The sequence below is a fragment of the Geotrypetes seraphini genome, chromosome 2 (assembly GCF_902459505.1).
Source record: "Geotrypetes seraphini chromosome 2, aGeoSer1.1, whole genome shotgun sequence".
Lineage (NCBI taxonomy): Eukaryota > Metazoa > Chordata > Amphibia > Gymnophiona > Dermophiidae > Geotrypetes > Geotrypetes seraphini.
Genome location: NC_047085.1, coordinates 143,329,234 through 143,346,054, shown reverse-complemented (window position 1 = coordinate 143,346,054; position 16,821 = coordinate 143,329,234). Strand labels below are relative to the sequence as shown.

The window sequence follows — 16,821 nt, the reverse complement described above, 5'->3', positions numbered from 1 at the left end:
CCAGAACTCACTATACTAACCTGTCTGCAACCCAAATAGCCCTAAAGGCTGCAGGTGGCACCTATATGGCAGCAGAGTAGGGTTTTGGTGAGCTCACATATTCCACTATGAATATAGTGGTTAGAGTAGCTTATGGGTCTGGGTCTTCCTTGGTATGGTTCACTCCACCCCCCCCCCCCACCACCTACTTAAGCCACCTCTATGCAGTTCTACTAGGCTTTCCAATGCCAAATGCTGATGCTCCAGAGGCAGGTATGTTTTTATTCTGAACTTTGTGGAGGTGCAACAGGTCAGTAGACATGGAGGGTATGTGTAGGGGCCTTTACTTTGTCCCTGCAGTGGTTCTCTAATCACTTTGGATACCTTTTGGGCACTTATATGTGTCTTTACATCATCTAAGTCACAACGTACAAGTTCTGTATAGGCAGTCTAGTCAAACCTTCAATTATCCCTGCAGGATGACTAAGTCTAGGTTGGCCCATATCCCGCCCTAACCACTCCTGCAAAAATGCCCCTTCCAGTTCAGGGCGCACAGCAGGATTCAGAGGCCTAAAATGTCTATGGATACATCTAAAAAGCTATTTTGATTATTGGCACTTGGACAACCTGTCTTTTAGATCGTCCAAGTGCTGACTTGGGTGGGTTTTAAGACATATTTAACTTTCGATTACAAGTCCCCTAGAGTACAGAATCCGGAAGGGACATAATAAAATTATACTTCGAAGTTATTCAGGCTCAATTCAATGTTATCCAGGATGTATGGGAAAGTCTCTTCTTTACAATTATACTACTACAACCAGAACAAAAATGTTCTTGCAGACAACCTTGGTATTCAGAAGGGTCATGTATTGATTACTTACAGCAGAAGCCAGCTGCTCCTCTGTCATGTCTTCTACAAAAACAGGTCGAACAACTGGTTCTTCAGGAAGTGCCTCAGCTGAACCCATCATTAATAGCGTCATTCCCTGGAAATAAAAGAAGCAATAGGTTAAACTCAAAAGGCCCATGCAGACATCTCTATAAGCACAATAGAATCCAAAATATAGGATCCACAGACTGATTTTTAACCATATGCCACAATTTCCTCAGAAATGGGTTTTAGGCTCTGGAAATAATTTTATAGACATTTTCTGCATGTAAAATACTGACTTACATGCAGAAAAGGGTACCCATGATGCAAAATGGCATGTACTTGTAGAGTTGAGAAATGAGGCGAAAAATTAGCCAACGAATGGAGGGGGGAGCATGAGAGAGAAGAGATCAAGTCTGGAGAGGGGACATGTGAGAGATACGAGAGAGAGAAAAAAAAAAAAGACTGAGGGTTCTCAGTTTGGAGTGCACACTTACTGCATATGCACATTTTGGCCCTCTGAATGTTACAAAATATTATAAAAAGATTAGGTTCTCACTTTGATAATATCTTTCCAGCAGATAGGGATGGTATGCTGAATCAAGGGTCTTCCATCCGCTCCCACGAGTCCATTACAGGAGATACTGATCACTGTTTTCAGCACCTCCTCCTTCTCCCTGCTGTTCCCAGTAAGTTAGTTTCAAAGCCGGTGACAGTCCTACAGAAGGAGAACAGGGAGACTCCCCCCACCCCCAACATGACTTTGATCCGCTCACGTAATAGAACACAAAGCTACATGCAATTGAGGGGAAAGGTACAAACAATAATTCTTTACAAACAATAAGCCATAATAAACTGTGGAAACAAGGAGAAAACCCCCAAAGAACTATATGAATTCAAAATACAATTTCTTCAAATTTATGACAGCCGGCAGAAAGTTCAGAGATGCAGCCTTCAGGCAGCAGACGGTCTAGACAGGTGATTCGACAATGAAGGGTGGAGGGTTCAGTACACCATCCCTATCTACCTGAAAAGATATTATCAAGGTAAGAACCTAATCTATTTTTCCAGTGCAATAGGGATGGGTTGCTGAACCAAGGGACATACACAAGCAGTCCCCAAAAACACAGGTGGGAAAGATAAGCCTGCCCGCAAAACTGAGGCTTCAAATGAGGAGTCCTCCTTTGCCGCCATGTCTAACCTATAAAATTTGGTGAATGTGTGAGACGACAACCAAATTGCCGCTCAACAAATCTCATCCATCAGAATGGTTCTGGACTCAGCACAAGAAGAGGCAACACCTCTAGTCAAAATGCGCTCGAATGGCGAAAGGAGGCTACTTTCTGCAGACAATGTAGGTAGTCTTCTGCTCAGGCAGCTTTCTCTCCTTCAATCCATCCAGAATTCAGCTATGCTCACATTACCCCTCTGCTAAAGTCACTTCATTGGCTTCCCATCCATTTCCAAATACAGTTCAAATTCCTCTTGCTGACCTGCAGATACATTCACTCAGCTGCCACTTACCATCTCTCTTCACTTATCTCCCTGTGTCCCGTCCACCCCACGAGCTCCATTCAGCAGATAGGCCCTCCTGCCTGTGCCCCTGTCCTGCCAACTCCAGACTCCATCCCTTCTCTCTTGCTGTGCTGTATGCCTGGAACAAACTGCCTGAATCCCTATGGCGTTATCGTGTCTGGAAGAGCTCAAGTCCAAGTTAAAAGACCACCTTTTTGAGACTGCTTTCAACTCCTAGCATCCCCAACCTTATATGTCATGTGTCTGTCCAAATTAAGATTGTAAGCTCTTCCGAGCAGGAACAGTCTATTAAATGTCAAAATATACAGTGCTGTGTAAGCCTTTCAGTACTATATAACTGATAAGTAATAATAGTAGATGAAATATCTGAACTAATCCATCTTGAAATGGTAGCTTTGGAAGCCAGCCTCCCCTTCTTCGCTGGATTAGTCAGAACGAAGAGATGGTCTGGGAGACTAATATCATTCATGACCTCCAGGTATCACAAGATAGCCCTGTGGACATCCAGCACCCTCAAAACTTTATCCTTCTTTCTGGACCCTGAGGACTGGAAAGCTAGAAGCCTAACCTCCTGGTTGATATGGAATGCTGAGACCACCTTTAGCAAGAAAGAGGGGACGATCCGTAAGGAAACTCCTTAATCCAAAATACGGAGGCAAGGAGCCCTGCAGAGTAAGGCCTTCAATTTGGAGACACGTCTTGATAGTCAGATCCATGAGTGTGGTCTCCTGTAAGGGCTTGAATAGGGGCTATGAGAATCCCTCCAGCATGGTATTACAGATTTAGGAAGGATAGGGCTGGTGAACCGAAGGCCTAAGTCTTAGGGCACCCATAAAGAATCTGATAATAACCGGGAGCGAAGAAAGAGAAAAACTTGCACCCTTGGCTCTGAAACAGGAAACTCCAGCCACTTCAACCTTTAGAGAACAAACCGCTAGCCCCATATCCAAGCCTTCTTGAAGAAAAGACCTCTTGTTTTTTGTGTGGAGAAGGGTAGAAATAACCTGATCGGAATATCCCTTACGCCTCAACCGTGACCGTTCAAGAGCCAGACCATGAGATCAAAGTGAGAGAGATTTCCATCCTTATTGGACCCTGGGTGAGGAAATTCGGTGTTACTGGGAACTGAAACGGCTTGCCGATCGATAGACCCATCAGATCCGCATACCACGGACAGCGTGGCCAACCTGTAGCCACCAAAATCACCTTGCCTTGGAAGTGTGCAATTCAATGCAACACCTAACTGATCATTGGCCAGGGGGAAATACAAAGAAAGACAACATGAAGGCCACGCAAGAGCCAGCGCATCCACCCCCTCTGACTCCCGATTCCTGTGCCTGCTGAAGAACCGAGGAAGCTTCGTATTTTGAGTCGAGACCATAAGGTCTATCTCTGGGAGCCCCCATATCTCTGAACAATGAGCTCAAACACCTCTTTGGACAGTTCCCATTCCCCGGGTCTAGCAGGTTTCTGCTGAGGAAGTCTGCCTGAATGTTTGTCTTTCCCGCAATATGGGCCGCCGACTGAAGAGGAAGGCAAGCTTCTGCCCAAGGAAGCAGGATCATCATCTCGCATGCCAATAGAGGGTTTTGTGTACCTCCCTGCTTGTTGATATATGCCACCACCGTGACACTGTTCAAAAAAAAACCCCAGCATCAGCCTACCCTGTATCATGGACCAAAACGCCTGGAGCACCAGCTGGATTGCCCTCAACTCCAGAAGGTTGATTTGACCACTAAGACTCCTCTGAAGACCACACACCCTGTGTTGAGGACTGAAGGCACTGAGCCCCCCAACCTGACAGGCTGACATCTGTGGTAACTACGATCCAGCCCGACAATGCCAGTGGCATACCCTTGGACAGACTGGCCTTGCTCAGCCACCAATCCATGCTGAGCGATACTCGAGGAGTGCACGATTGTAGTCCTGAGACACCATGGACTACCGGAACAGAAGTGATTGCTGCAGAAGCCTCATATGAAAGTGAGACCAAGGCACCACCTCCAGAGCCACCACCATTGAGCTGAGAACCTGTACATAATCCTACACTCGCGGACTCAGTGACTGGAGAAGGCGGCGAACTTGAGACTGCAAGTTATCGCCCTGGTCTCTGGGCAGAAATACCTACCCCACTGCCGTGTCGAACTTCACCCCCAGATGCTCCAATGATTGTGAGGGGATAAGAGAGCTCTTTGGAAAGTTGATGACCCAACATAAAGATTGAAGAAGGGAAATCACTCTTTGGGTTACTTTCAAACTCTCGTCTGGGAGAGACCCGAATCAACCAGTCGTCCAAGTAAAGATGTACCCGAATCCCCTCCTTGCAAAGGAAGGCCACCACCACCACCACCACCACCACGACCTTTGAAAACGTCAGTGGAGCCATGGCTAGGCCAAAGGGCATCACCTGAAATTGATAGTACTGCCCAAGGATGGCAAAGCAAAGATATCGCTGATGCAGCGGCCAGATGGGAATATGTAAGTAGGCTTCCTTGAGATCGAGCACCGTAAGGAACTCCCCCCCCCCCCCGGCTGAACTGCTGCAATGACCGATATCAGTTTCCCCGCCCCAGGTAGTGCCCCAGATTCATCAACCAAAAAAACCAAACAAACTACATTACTCCTTGCAACACTCTCCCCCCTTCCTTCCCCCTCCCCCTTCTATTCCCATTCAAACCCACATCCCCCTTCCCCGAATATTCCCCAACTGTTGAAGTAAGCAACTCCAATCCATGCTTACTGTAACTCCAGAGGAATGGTCCCACTCCACATGCCCTCCCGCTTAAATGAAGCCATAAAGAACAAAGCAGAAAATTAAAGCCTCCACAGCTTCCTCCAGCCCGCTCACTTGTATCTAGTGGGGAGAGTCTAACACAATAAAACAAATTCTTTGAAATGAACAGTACGGAATTTCAAACAATCAACTTAGTTCTTCCCCAGTGCTACCCCTGGTATATTGGGCAGCACTGTAGGTCAACACCAGGTTTACCATAACTTGTGGTCAAAACTGTCCCAAGGCTTGCCAACTGGTCGCACCCATGCAGTTCAAATGCCTGTTCCTCCACTATTCTTCTGCTCCATGGAGTACCTTTTCAGGAGACTCCCCCCCCCTCCTCTCATCAGATTTGTCGCCATTGTTGTTTTGGGGGCAGGCTTTGCCACGTTCAACCTCCTGGCATCCTAGCTGCTGACTCTAGAGCAGGTGCCACAACTTGTATTCCTGGGAAGATCTCCGTAGCGTCCTTCAATGTTTTTACTGTGCGTAAGTGCCCTCCAGAAAAAAAGTAAAGCAAATGGATGACGCCAATGATAGCAGATGCTCTTTTCATTGAGATATCAAAGTAAAGGCTTCAACTCTGCCCTGCGGCATAATCATGGAGAGATCTTGATAGATTGCTAAGTCAAAAGTATCCCATTTAAGAATATAAGAATAGCCTCACTGGGTTAGATCAATGATCCATCAAGCCCAGTACCCAATTCCCCCGGTGGGCAATCCAGGTCACTAGTACCTAGCCAAAACCAAGGTGTAGCAATATTCCATGCTACTGATACAGGGCAAGCAGTAGCTTCCCCCGTGTCTTTCTCAACAGACTATGGACTTTTCCTCCAGGAACTTGTCCAAACCTTTCTTAAAACCAGCTATGCTATCTGCTCTTACCACATCCTCTGGCAATGCATTCCAGAGCTTAACTATTCTCTGAGTGAAAAAAATTTCCTCCAATTGGTTTTAAGTGTATTTCCCTGTAACTTCATCGAGTGTCCCCTAGTCTTTGTAAATCTTGATGAAGTAAAAAAAAACAACAAAAAAACAAAAACCCCAACGATCCACATATACCCATTCTACACCACTCAGGATTTTGTAGACTTCAATCATATCTCCCCTTAGCCGTCTCTTTTCCAAGCTGAAGAGCCCTATTTTAGTTTTTCCTCATAAGCGAGGAGTTCCATCTCCTATGACTCCCTAAGGTCGCTCTTCTTTGAACCTTTTCTAGCGCCACTATATCTTTCACAGGTAAGGCTATACTCAGTTAGGGCACTGGTCTTTGACCTAAGGGCCGCCATGTGATCGGACTGCTGGGCACGATGGACCACTGGTCTGACCCAGCAGCGGCAATTCTTATGTTTGAGATAAAGAGACCAGAATTGAATGCAATACTCCAGATGAGGTTGGACCATGGAGCGATACAGGGGAATTATAATATTCTTAGTCTTGTTAGCCATCCCTTTTTTAATAATTCCTAGCATTCTATTTGTTTTTTTGACCGCTGCAACACATTAGGTGGAAGATTTCATCGTATTGTCTACAATGACACCCAGATCCTTTTCTTGGGCGCTAATCCCCAAGGTGAACCATAGCATCTGGTAACTGTGATTCAAGTTATCCTTCCCAATTTAAGCTCCTCCATGCCTCGGGGCTTTCTGAAAAATTGCCTCTTTCACATTAAAGTCTTTAAAGCAAACTATTATATCCCTTGGTTTGTTGCCCCTAGGAGCTACCAGGGCTCTGTGTACCTGTTCAATTTGAATCGACTCTCTGAGCCAGGGTTCCACATCTCCCGCAAAAAACATGCGGGCTACCTCAGGGAGCCCTTGAATACGCAAATTAGCCCACCTCCTTCTATTTTCGAGAACAAGTTTATCGAATATGTAGGACTGCTCTGTCTGAAGTTCCTTATAATGCGTGTCAACCTGTCCCAGTGTCTCTTGCTGCTCTTCTACTTGTGTCTCCATTTTGCTGACACGTACACCTAGTTCAGCCATTTCTCCTCGCAAGTTTGCTGCTAAGGTGGTGAACTTATTTCTCATCTCTTTCATCTCGTTCCGGATCTCAACAAACATCGCCTGCAATTCCATCAGCGGATCCATCGCTGCAGTGAAGAAGCTCTCTCCTGCTGTCGTCTCTGCCAAGTTTAAGTGTACTGTCTCTACCTCGCTTTTCAGTGCCATTTTTACCAGTGCAGGCCCCTGGGAACCGAAGGCAAAATCGCACAGTGTTTTACGCACTGGTTGAGCCATCTGCCTCAGCTTCCGACGCGGTTCTCTCTCTCTCCAAACAAGAACATCCTTTTATAGCTGGCAGGATCAGTCTGTGCGAATGAAATCCGCAAAAATACTCAGAGGGCATGTGGAATTGAACTATCAACTGGCCATCTGGTCCAGTGAAGTCACTTCATCCTCGTCTTCGCTAATTTTTGAGCAGGGGCCACTTTGGATCCAAATGAGCCGAAGGAGAGCCACCAAGTATTGCAGGATTGCAATACGGCTGACCAGTATGTGTTGCATATCTCTCAAATTATTCTTCCAAAGATAGCAAACCGTCTACTACCTTGGTATACCCTCATGCATACATATTCATATAACGTTCTTAAGGATCCTCAGCGGCACCACTTAGGGTTCAATTCAATCTCATTGCCCCAAGCTTTACGTGTCAAATCTTCATCGGGTCCTATCTTAACTTAATTGTATCATTTTTATATGTATTTTTTACTTTTGTTAAAGTTTTTATATTGATTTAATTAATTCAATTTTTCAAAAAGCTATACTTAGCTCTTTAACTTGTGGTCTCTGGCCCAGGGATTGTCATACCGACATGTTTCGCTATATATTAGCTTTATCAAGGAACATCCCCTAGAGAACAACAAAAGTATATATTAAATAGTATACGTTATTATAGCCCTCTAAGTGCCCCAAGTATATATAAAAGAGACACAAAAACAGCAGTCCGTTTTTTACCATGTATTCAATCGCCAGCAACCCGACCACTCTACCTATAGAGATGGCGGCGGCGTTCTTGACAGCAGTTAAATAGTGCCGAGCCCGAGTCCACTGTACACCCGTGATTACGTGGCAACAGCGTCACGAGCCGGCCTGCCGGTTTTAAAGGGATAGTAACACTTTTACTGGGATAGTAAATTCTGTATTATATATTAAAGGAGCATCCCACCCAGTAAGTTAGATCAAGTGGGGTTCCTTGATCTAACTTACTGGGTGGGATGCTCCTTTAATATATAATACAGAATTTACTATCCCAGTAAAAGTGTTACTATCCTTTTAAAACCGGCAGGCCGGCTCGTGACGCTGTTGCCACGTAATCACAGGTGTACAGTGGACTCGGGCTCGGCACTATTTAACTGCTGTCAAGAACGCCGCCGCCATCTCTATAGGTAGAGTGGTCGGGTTGCTGGCGATTGAATACATGGTAAAAAACGGACTGCTGTTTTTGTGTCTCTTTTATATATACTTGGGGCACTTAGAGGGCTATAATAACGTATACTATTTAATATATACTTTTGTTGTTCTCTAGGGGATGTTCCTTGATAAAGCTAATATATAGCGAAACATGTCGGTATGACAATCCCTGGGCCAGAGACCACAAGTTAAAGAGCTAAGTATAGCTTTTTGAAAAATTGAATTAATTAAATCAATATAAAAACTTTAACAAAAGTAAAAAATACATATAAAAATGATACAATTAAGTTAAGATAGGACCCGATGAAGATTTGACACGTAAAGCTTGGGGCAATGAGATTGAATTGAGCCCTAAGTGGTGCCGCTGAGGATCCTTAAGAACGTTATATGAATATGTATGCATGAGGGTATACCAAGGTAGTAGACGGTTTGCTATCTTTGGAAGAATAATTATTGATTTGAGTCCCTTGTGAAGAGTGTGTGTTGTGCTATTGCAAAGATTTTATTAGCATATCTCTCAAAAGCACACCTATACCAAGCATTACATCACAACTCTCTTCCAAATCTTCCCCACCCTGTACCTGTATTCCACTAGTCTCTCTACCTCAAATTCCTTGTCTGAATCAGTTATTCTCAATCTCCAAATTGTAATAAAACCAAAAGTATGTATTGATACATCTTTTAATAGAAGAAAAAAAACCCCATTTAACACAATACCAGAATAAAAATCTTCACATAGCAACATGCAGTACAGCTGGCAAAAATGAATTACAAAATAATCAATACTTGCAAACATTTCAGCTTCAATTAATGAACAACAAAGTACATCATAAACAATCAAAATGCCAAAAGTTTTTGTTGGTGTTTTAAAGTTGTGCTTATAAGTTTACATACGCCTGGCAGATGTGTATCATTTGTGGAAAATGTGTGATCCTGCAAAACGCCATTCTTTAAGAATATTGGTCAGTAAAGCTTTTTATCATGCATGGGAAACCACATTCTTACCAAGATCATCTTTGCTGCTAGCAATGGGCTAGAATCAACCACTCTAATGAGTTGGGGGCACACTAAAATATCATATCTCAATTACTTTCCTTGCTCTACTAATTGTACCTATTAATTTTATTTGTTCAATTTTCTATACCAATCTCCCCAAGGAGCTCAGAACAGTTTATATGAATTTTATTCAGGTACTCAAGCATTTTTCCCTGTCTGTCCTGGCAAACTCACACTTTATCTAATGTACCTGGGGCAATGGGGGGGATTAAGTGTCTTGCCCAGGGTCACAAGCAGCAGCGTGGGTTTGAACCTACAACCTCAGGGTGCTGAAGCTGCGCCACACACTCCCCTCTGATGGCCTTGCTAAACTAAAATTACAAAACATTATTCCACTGCTATTCACAAACTATTTTACATTTTGCTTCAAGATAATAACTAAAACCACCATTCTTCATGACCAGGATGCTAGAAGATTTCTGCACTATGCAAGCAGTCTCTCACTTCTGGCTCACCACACAATTGTTTCCCATCTTTATAGGACCCCCAGGGACCCCTCAAGAAGACTTTTTGTCGAAACGCAGACCGTGTTGAGTCCTGTACCCCTAGCGGACTAGGTCCTTTAAGGTTTTTATGTGGATAACCTATTTTTATGTGGATGAATTTATTTTATGTGGATGATTTCAGTGTACCTTTGGAACTTTAACACTTTCAAATAAAGTCCATTTAGGAACATCGTCACTCCAGAGTTTTTTTGGTTTTCTCTACAAAAGAGAAAGTTACAGACTATAATAAGTTTAGTGAATACTTACATTCTTTACTTTTATGTTGCCCCACTCATCATCCTGTTTCAGAAAAAAAATAATAATAATACTGTAATAGCATAGTACATTTAAAAAAACAAAACAACACAACCCAACCCCACTGAAGAAAACAGGTGAACAACAATGGGGTTGATATTCAAAGCAATTTATTTATTTTAAATAATTTCTATACCGTTTACAACTAAACGGTTAACAAAGTGTACATATGTTTCTAATCTTAAAACATAATAAAATAGACATACAAAGAAGTCTAAAAATTCATAGCTAAAAAATGCTAACATAGCTTTACATAGAAACAGAGTTTAAAACAGATAAATGTTAATATCGTGTCATGGATACAGATTAATATCATAACTATGGATCACAAACAGTTCATCAGATTTACCTAATAAAAAAGTATGACTAAAAAAAGCATCAACAAATAACTGGGTTTTAACATACCCCTCTCACAACAATTCCGTATCTGTCCTACCAAAGAGTTCCAAATCTTAACTCCTGCACAGCAAAGAGTCTTTTTGCCAGAAGTGGCTCCTGGCCAGTTAAATTGCTTGTTCAGGGCTATCCGCTGATATTCAGTGGCTCTTAAGCAGTTAGTGTCACCGAATATCACCACATACCACTAAACGCAAAGCCACTTATTCTGTGGGCGGTGCACAGGTAGAGTTGGTATTTAACTATCTAAATCAGTGCGTCTCAAAACTTTTTTTTAGCTCTGGCACACTAAACAGAGCTAATATTTTTCATGGCACACTAAACAGAGCAAGGGGGAAATTCTGTATAGGATGCCAGTTTCTGCAGCCGCCATCCTCTGCCCTAAGGGACAGATGCCCAACCTCGCCTAACCGGTTAGGGATCACGCCTGATCCCTTCTTATCAGCTGATCATGGCAAAGGGATCCCCCTGCCACCATCAGCTGAGTGGCTGCAGCAGGGAACCCCCAAACCCCCTGTGAACTTGGTCTGCAGGAGGGATACCCAATTCTTCCCACCGCCATTCCCGAACCCCTCCTAGGAAGAGGGATGCCCCCGAAACAACCTACCACCTGCAATAGGCAAGAGGGATGCTCACTCCCTCCTGTCAGCAGGCCCCTTCACCGCGAACCTATTACGCCATGCCCCCCCAAGCCTGAAATCCCCATCCTGACATCCCCGCAGACCCATACCCCACCCTGACACCCCAAAACCCAACCTGACACTCCCTTCTAGTACCTTCTGTAGTTTGGCCTGCTGGAGGGATGCTTACTCCATCCAGCTGGCAGGCCTGCCTCTTCCTGGAATGCACCGGAGAGGGGCCTAAGGCCCTGATTGGCCTAGGCGCCTGGGCCAACCGAAGTATTAGGCCTCCTTCCCAGTGCATTCTGGGATGCACTTGGGAGTGGCCTAAAATTCCGATTTGTCAGATACCAAAAGGCCACTCCCAAATGCATCACAGAATGCACTGGAAAGGCCTAAGATTCCGGTTGGCCCAGGTGCCAGGCCCCTCCTATGGGAAGGGCCTAGGTGCCTGGGCCTCACCCCGATGCATCCCAGGATGTACCAGGAAGGGGAAGGCCCACCATTGTGCAGAGGCTGGCTTGCCAATCAGAGAGAGTAGGCATCCCTCCAGCCAGCTGAACTACAGAAGGGGGGGTCAGGTTGGGTTTTGGGGTGCAGGGTGAGGAGTTCAGGTCTGGGGGGGTGGCATCATAGGTTCAAGGGGGCCTGCTGGCATGAGGAAGTGGGCATCCCTCCTGTCTATTGTGGGTGGGGGGAGTGTTGTTTCAGGAGTTCCGGTAGGAGGGAGTGGCCATCCAGCCATCCCGGCCCTCCTGCTGGGAGTGGTGGCAGGAAGGATTGGGCATCCCTTCTGCTGGCTGACTTCGCAAGGTTCAGGGGTTCCCTATCGCGGCCACTCAGCTATTTGCGGCAGGAAAATTTCCTTGCCGCAGTCAGCTTAGCGTTCACATCTATTTGAAATGTATGCCAGCATTTTAATGACCTACATTTCAGGTGTTTATCACAGCCCTAGGGACACACTTAGGGTTGCTTAAGCTCACCCAAGGCCACTTCTGGACGAAACCATGCTCAACCTTAGGTGAGCTTAAGTGTTCCAAGGTGCCTTCTTGCACCTGCGACAAATGCCTTTAGTGTAGGCGACCTGCCTTGAGTTTTTTTGTTTTTATTTTTTTATTTTTTAAAAAACATGCATCTCGATTGACTGGTTAGACAGGGGTAGGATGCCTATCACTGCCTACAATCAGGATGCCATTTATATTTTTTGCGGCACATTATAATTGAAATTATAAAACCAACAAAGAGTTAAACATTCTTTAAGCTATGTATGGGTAATTGTAACAACAGTGAAACTAAAGTATATACAATTAGTATATAGAATAGAATTGCTAATCAATGTGATGTATGTGCTTGTTTTTAAGTGCAAATTAACTCAAAACGCAGCTCAATAGTCAATAAGCAAGCACACATTTAATATCCACCATTTATAATCGTTCTCTTTTTTCAGTTTAATTTCTGTCGGAGCTGAAAATCCAAGTTTGCAAAGATAAGAAAATCCAAAGGGTTACAAAGTCTTAACTGCTTTGTTGCTCAAGTTAGGATAACTACTGCATAAAAATAAAATGATTTGCCATTAGTTTTCAAGGACTAATCAAATCAAAGAATGATGCTTGTCTGGGCGGTTGTATCCTTATGCACAGAGACGCTCATAACATTGACAGACTCTTGCATACGCAACTTACATGTCATCTATTCGAATGTATACTTATGAAGGGAATTTAAAAAAAAAAAAAAAAAAAGTTAAATTCTGGAATCTCTTGCGGCAGACCCGGAATCTCTTTGGGGCACAAAGTTTGAGAGACACTGAGCTAAGTTTAGCAGTCAGATCAGATTGCATACAAGTCAGTCCTATCTTTATGTAAGTGCAGAATATTGCACTTAAGTACATAAGAGATAGCCAACCACATAAACCCAGATATTCAATGCCAATGCACGAAAAAGGCACGGTAGTGAATATCTCGGAATAATGCCACCAGCAATTAAGAAAACAAACTCAGTGTCACTAGATGAATATTGACTCCAATGACAAATTGGTTGTCCTTTTGTATAGCTTTCACTAGTCCTTAAAAACATATGAATTCTTGAGGCTTGATGACATTCTCAGGAATTAAGAATGTTTACTGTAACATTTACAAAAATTGTTGTATCCTAAAGTTTCAGAAATCTATAAGATGATTTTGTGAACACTGATTGCATACCGTCCTGCAATGGCAGAGCACAGCCCACTTATTCTTAAACATAAGTGCCTCTCCAAAGGGCATCACACAATGTGAAACCCGCCAGCAATCCTTCTCCAGAGTAGCCCTCACACTCTGAAATGCTCTCCCTGAAAGGCTTTGCTTAATGCAAGACTATCTCTACTTCAGGAAACAGATAAAACCTTGGCTCTTCAACCAGACCTTTATTAGAAAATGTAACTACCTTGCTACACACACACACACGAGTAACACTGGCTGCATATACTATAGGAGATTCGCAGGGATGAATGAGGAGATGACATAACCTAAAGAGTGCTAATACTCGTAGGTCATATCTGATATCCCGTTGCAATATTTATGAGAAATCAGTTTACACTTCTGAGATTGTCTACCTATTACTGTGGTTTTGTTCTTGGAAATTATCTATATATATTGATTATAAGTACTAGCGAGTGAAGAGGATGGCTCAATATACTATAGGAGGACATGTTTATCCACTCCTACCCTAGCTGAGAATTCTCAATCACCATTCTGACCTCATAAGCAACTTCTTCAAAATTAGTCCCCTTGTTTTCTTACTCCTGCTACTTCATCTTATCTATCTATATACTCCATCTTTGCTTACACCCTATGCTACCATGTATTGCATACCACACCATACTTTAACTGTAATGTGAATAATTTACTGCTGCAATTATCTATTGCTTATGTTTGACTTATTCTTGCTGTACACAAACTGGAGCAAATTCCTTCCAAAAGGCAGTAATTATTTAATTCACCTCTTCAATCCAGTGTTGTAAATTGCATTTCTGAGCCACTAAACACATTTTGTGACACAATAGCCTCTTTTCCTTAGGCAAGGCTATGAAAGCACCAGGTAAATGCAGCACCATTTGTTCCTTTGTCCCCATAAAATAGACTCCAACCACTCTACGTATAAAGCTCTGTATCGCTTTCCAAAAACCCTGTATAGGTACACACCACCATATGTCCCAGCCAGTGGCGTACTTAGGGTATGTGGCACCCAGGGCCCATAATTTTTTGACACCCCCCCCCCCTATGTAAAAAAATATTTTTTGTAATGACCATGAAACAGAATAAATGGTCAGAATAGAAACAGGCAGTGAAAATTTTCTTATATTCCAAACATAACATAACATAAATTATGTCTGAATTGTCATGACATCAGAAGTACATATGGAGTAGTTGCAGGTGATGCTTGGGACAGTTCTGATTGTGTTAGTTCGGTTTTATGTGTTTTTTGAATAGAAGGGTTTTTATTTCTTTTTGAAGGTTTTGCAGTCTGTGGTTGATGTCAATTGGTTGTAGAGTTGGGGGTCGAGTGTTGCAGCTCGAATGGCTAGGAGGTTGTCGAACAGTTTTTTTCTTTTGACGTTTTTGGTTGGAGGGTGTGTGAATGGTGCGTGAGTTCTCCTATGTCTGTTTGAAGTGGATTGAATTATTTAGCTGAAGAAATTAGTTACCCCCTCATCCCACACACATTAATTCTCTTCCATTTTTGTTCCCATTATAAAAAACACTGATAAGTTCCCAGAAAAAAAATACATTAAAATAAGAAGTGAAAACAAAGGCCCCTACAGATGAGAACATAACATAAGAATAGCCTAACTGGGCCCAGTAGCCCATTCTCATGGTAGCCAATCCAGGACACTAATACCTGGTCAAAACCCAAAGAGTAGCAAAATTCCATGCTACCGATCCAGGGCAAGCAGACACTTCCCCCATGTCTTAATAACAGATTATGGTCTTTTCCTCCAGGAATTTGTCCAAATCTTTCTTAAAACCAGCTACACTATCTGCTTTTACCATAACTTCTGGCCACTTCATTTTTAAGTTTAGATCTTTCCTTTCAAACAGAGACCTTGCTAGATGTCAAATACAGCACAAGGTAACTTCACATGGACTTAGCTGTGCAGGAAATGTGAATCTCCTCATACACCCACCATATAGTGCAAAAATGTGCAAAGGTCTGTTTTTTTCTTTCGATCACTACATAGCCTAATGCCACACAAGCAGCGCTGTTACAAACATATTCTGTAGGTCAATGCTAAGGATAACAAAGTTTCCTTCCTTGGACCAGAAGGAGATACTGATAAACCACTGGAAGAGATCCCAACACAACACCCAAACACCCACTCAGTGTGTGATCCAGTTGAGTGGAGTGGACTAACTGGGGGGTGGAAATGGGCCCGGAGTTTGCTCAGCAGAATTTCCCAGACCACCTCTTCCTCTCAACACATTGACACGCTGCCACCATCACCACTAGGAACACCTCACTGGGTAGGCCAGCTATGCTATAAACTTTATAAAACACATTATTATATTTTCTTATAAAGCACATATTTTAACTGAACTCTCTGACATCCTCAGCCTTTCCATTCACAAAAATAGAAGGAAGAAAAGTTCCCATTTCCTACTGTCTCATGTCCCCGGCCTATACAATATTTTTTTTCTGCAGACCCTTCAAAAGTCTGACCAAATCCTCGTTTCACTTGCATTATAAAGTACTGAGGATGCCATCTCCCCCAATCCCAGGTCCTAAAGTCTAAGACAGTAGCGCAAACTAATGCTGCCAGATACAGGAAAAAAAATTTTGATTCGATTCAGCCTATTGAATTGGTTTTTCAATTCGATTTTCCTGCCCATTTGGGTGATTTTTTTCAAAACTCCTGGTGGGTTTTATAGCTTTTTCACCCCCTTTGGCTTCTCCTAACCACACTGGCGCTGTGGTGTAAATAAAATAAAGAAACAAAAAGGACTTTTCCTCTCTCTGTTAAATCCTAGCTCACGTTTGCAGTCCAACACCAGCTCTGGCAGGATACACATTTCAAATCTGACATATTATAATCACAAAACAGAAAATAAAATTAATTTTTCTACCTTTTGTTGTTTGGTTATATTTCAAATCTTGTTGGTCCAAGGCTCTGGTTTTCTTCTGATAACTTGCTTGCCAGGGTCTCCTTCTTTCTGCATGCTAACCATCCATCTGCCAACTCTGTCCTCCCTTTCCATTTCCCTTCCCTTCCCAGGAAGTCTGGTATCTTTCCTTTTTTTCATCTCCCTCCACAGATCCACCTTTTCTTAAATACCCTTTCATCCGGCATCTCTCCCTCCTTCCCCACCATCCCAGAGTCCACCATCTCTCCCTTTCTTTT

General features: G+C 43.2%; 1 protein-coding gene across 2 annotated transcripts in view; it reads right to left on the bottom strand.

Moving 5' to 3' along the window:
• The window catches only part of USP14 (ubiquitin specific peptidase 14), a 120,757-nt gene that overhangs the window by 81,569 nt on the left and 22,367 nt on the right, over window positions 1–16,821 (bottom strand). For both annotated transcript variants that reach the window (XM_033933928.1, XM_033933929.1), the window contains 2 exons: window positions 10,384–10,416; window positions 861–965 (listed from right to left, as the gene is read on the bottom strand). In XM_033933928.1, coding sequence (XP_033789819.1) covers window positions 861–965; window positions 10,384–10,416 — 138 coding nt within the window. The remainder of the gene's footprint in view (window positions 1–860; window positions 966–10,383; window positions 10,417–16,821) is intronic.